Source organism: Phaethon lepturus, unplaced genomic scaffold (genome assembly GCF_000687285.1).
Source record: "Phaethon lepturus isolate BGI_N335 unplaced genomic scaffold, ASM68728v1 scaffold53634, whole genome shotgun sequence".
Lineage (NCBI taxonomy): Eukaryota > Metazoa > Chordata > Aves > Phaethontiformes > Phaethontidae > Phaethon > Phaethon lepturus.
The window spans coordinates 5277-8274 of NW_010535081.1; the positions used below are offsets into that span (position 1 = coordinate 5277).

Consider the following 2998-nt stretch of genomic DNA (forward strand, 5'->3'; position numbering starts at 1 on the left):
TAATATCCAATCTGTGTTAGAACCAGGTGGATGCTCTAATGTACAACTATGGGGCACCAAGAGGGAACAAGTCCAGTAACTTACTAGCGTTCAGAACTAAGCTGAACCCTAATTATTGAATTAGGGTCTGAGGTAAATTTTGCCTCCCCGCCCCCCGTCCAATTATTATGATAGCTTCAGGATAAACACACACTTGTAGCAATGCCACTGTAGCTAGCTTTAAGACTTTGATTCCAAAAGTACAATAATGCTGTGCAGCAGTTTCACAAATGTCCAGATGATCAAAAGCCATCCTAGCATATTTGCAGGTTTTGGGTTTTAAAAGGAACTTGAATTTAGCAGTTTCATTAAATGCAACTGCCTGTGAATGCCACATAGCTTTCCAAGCAGTCCTGACATCTCTACCGCAGAAAACAACCAAAACCACCAAACCAAACCCTTCTCCTTTTCACCTCTGAAGTAGGCCTCTGATCTTGTCACCTACTCCAACCACCATAACTTCTTTCCCTGCATTTGAGAGGTTGGTAATCTCGTTCTTCAAGGTCTTCGCAATAGATGTATGGATAGCACCACACAGACCTCGGTCAGAGGACACACCAATAAGAAGGTGCTTCTTCTTGTCCTCTGGTGCCTTTATTTCTGCCTTCTCATAGAGAGCTAAAAAAAAAAAAAAAGATGGCTATGTTATTCAAGAGCACGAGGAAGCAAACGGGTCATATCAGAATATCTTTGAATTGTTCTAACTAAAACAATTTCTAAAGGGGTTCCAAATCACAGCCAGAATTTTATCTCCCTCACAACCATTCAAGTTTGCATGGGATCTGACCAGAGATGACAGCCACATCTCACACTGGGTATCACACAACCAGTGTCATTACTCAGTTAAGTTCACTGTGCAAGTCTAGTCCCTCAGGCGCACACACAGCCCAAGAATTCGCAAAAAGATCTGTCAGTAGCCATAGATGCTACAGAGAGAGGACACAATTCCATTACCAGGTAGGAGCAGGCCAAAAATTCTGAGTTATGATGCTTTTATGACTAACAAAAACAACCACATAGAGTAATCAGAAATCATAATGAATTTCACATTAGAACTCTTAAAAATCACTTTCCATAAACTACTTATAAGGAATACGCAAGGTGGCCTAGAGATGCCGATTATTTTGGAAAAAAAAGGACCAAAAGGTTAAAAAAGTCTAGGTGTTTTATCACCACACTGAAAGCCTTCCTCTTCTGTTCCTGCATCACACAGCGCAAGAGTCTCTTCTCACCCAGTGCTCCTGTTCCATAGACTCTAGCAGGCTTCAGCTCCCTCTCAGCTCTTGCGTATTTTGCTGCAGAAACCATCTTCATGGACTTTGTAATTTTCTGAATGTTCTTGATGGACTTCAAGCGCCTGGTAACTATAAGGTTAACAGTTGAAGGTCATGGGCTGTACTGGGCATAATGACATCAAAATCAAGCAGTAAAATGCTAGCAACAGCCATCCAAAAATTTCTTGCCAAGTTCCTCAAAGAAGAAAAAAATAAACAAACAAACACTGCACAAATGAACCCCATAAAAGACTTCAGTATTTACAGTAAGAAAGTAGTAAGAGTAGTAATCTGGCTAACCCAAACGCATCTTTACAATAGATCTGTTTTTTCCTCCAGACATAACATTCATTTAATAATTAGCCCAGCAGAAAATCTATTTACTATTGTCTTTCCTTCCACTTCTACCTGTTTCACAAATACATCATTTGAGGTATATTGTCATCTTTTCCCAGATGACAAGGAGAAGAAACAAACAAGCAGAATACCCCACAGTATGAAGACACAAGAATAAACTTCCTCCTCTGCTTAGACTGTGGCAAAACAAGATTCTTAAAAATACTGACATGAAGAGAAAACAAAACAGGCATACTACTGACAAGCAAAATTCCAAGGCAATATCCCTGTACGGGAACGTATGAGGAATGACTTAAAGAAACATTATCACAGTGGAAGCATCCAGTCAAACTTTTTTCCCCCAAATGCTGGATAAAATCACAAGGAAATTAATGTAAACCAAAATAAATTAATTCTTAAAGGTGAGCAAAAATATGGTTTAGCACATATGATACAGTTATTATTTTAAAAAATATGTTTGAATAAAACTAAATTGGTTTGCTGAAATGACACCTAAATTAGTGCTAAAACCATTTTAAGCAATGCCTTTTTTGAAGGACACTTGCTTAATGTAAGAAGTGCTGGAGGCTCATGCAGCAGTATTATGGTGTGCTGGATAAACAATGAGTTTATCCAATAGAGGCTAACCAAAATTATATTTTAACACTTAGTTTTCCTGCAACACTTCCCCTCTCTCAAAAGCAAACAAAACCCGTACTTACTGTCTTTCAGAGTTGCCATATTCCTGACTTGGCCCCTGAAAATGAATGCAAGAGAAATTAGGATAGTCCACTAGTTCTCCTCCAGCAAACCAACATCTATGAAGGGCAGGCCCCTTTCAGAAGGATGAACATTTTAAAATTGCTGTTTCTTAAAAAGTATCTGTAGTAGGGACAAGCCACTCTAAACCATGCCTTGTATCCAGACCTTCCTCCCTTCTCCATATCTCCTGTGACACCATATATCATTTAATATATTACCTGCTGCCTTAGATAATAGCACAATGTCAACGAAGTTCAGACAAAATGGCATCAGAAGGCTACAACTTTCAAAAAATATAACGGTTTTTTAAAACGATTAAAACGAAGCAAAGGAGGCTCCACCATTTTCGGACAAGAGCAGAGTCTTCTTGCACCGCCTGTCATCTACGAAGCTGTCCTTTTTATTCCTCCTGCCTCACCTATTCACCTCCCGCTCAGCTGAGCGCCCTTTCTCTACAAGCTCCTCTCTCCCCTCACCCCCCACCCGCAGAGCCGCGGCTCAGAGGACAGAGCCTCCGTCCCTGGCAGGTCACCGCCGTGCCCCCGGGAGGCCGCTTCTCCTCAGCTTCGCGGTCAACGCTCCTCCAG

At 40.8% G+C, this 2998-nt stretch overlaps 1 protein-coding gene across 1 annotated transcript in view; it reads right to left on the minus strand.

Moving 5' to 3' along the window:
* Positions 1 to 2401, minus strand: part of ATP5C1 (ATP synthase, H+ transporting, mitochondrial F1 complex, gamma polypeptide 1) — a 5127-nt gene extending 2726 nt beyond the window's left edge. The window contains 3 exon segments of the mRNA XM_010285685.1: positions 435 to 657; positions 1272 to 1403; positions 2372 to 2401. Of these exon segments, the coding sequence (XP_010283987.1) occupies positions 435 to 657; positions 1272 to 1403; positions 2372 to 2390 (374 nt within the window). The 5' untranslated portion in view covers positions 2391 to 2401.
* Between the last annotated feature and the right edge of the window lie 597 nt (positions 2402 to 2998).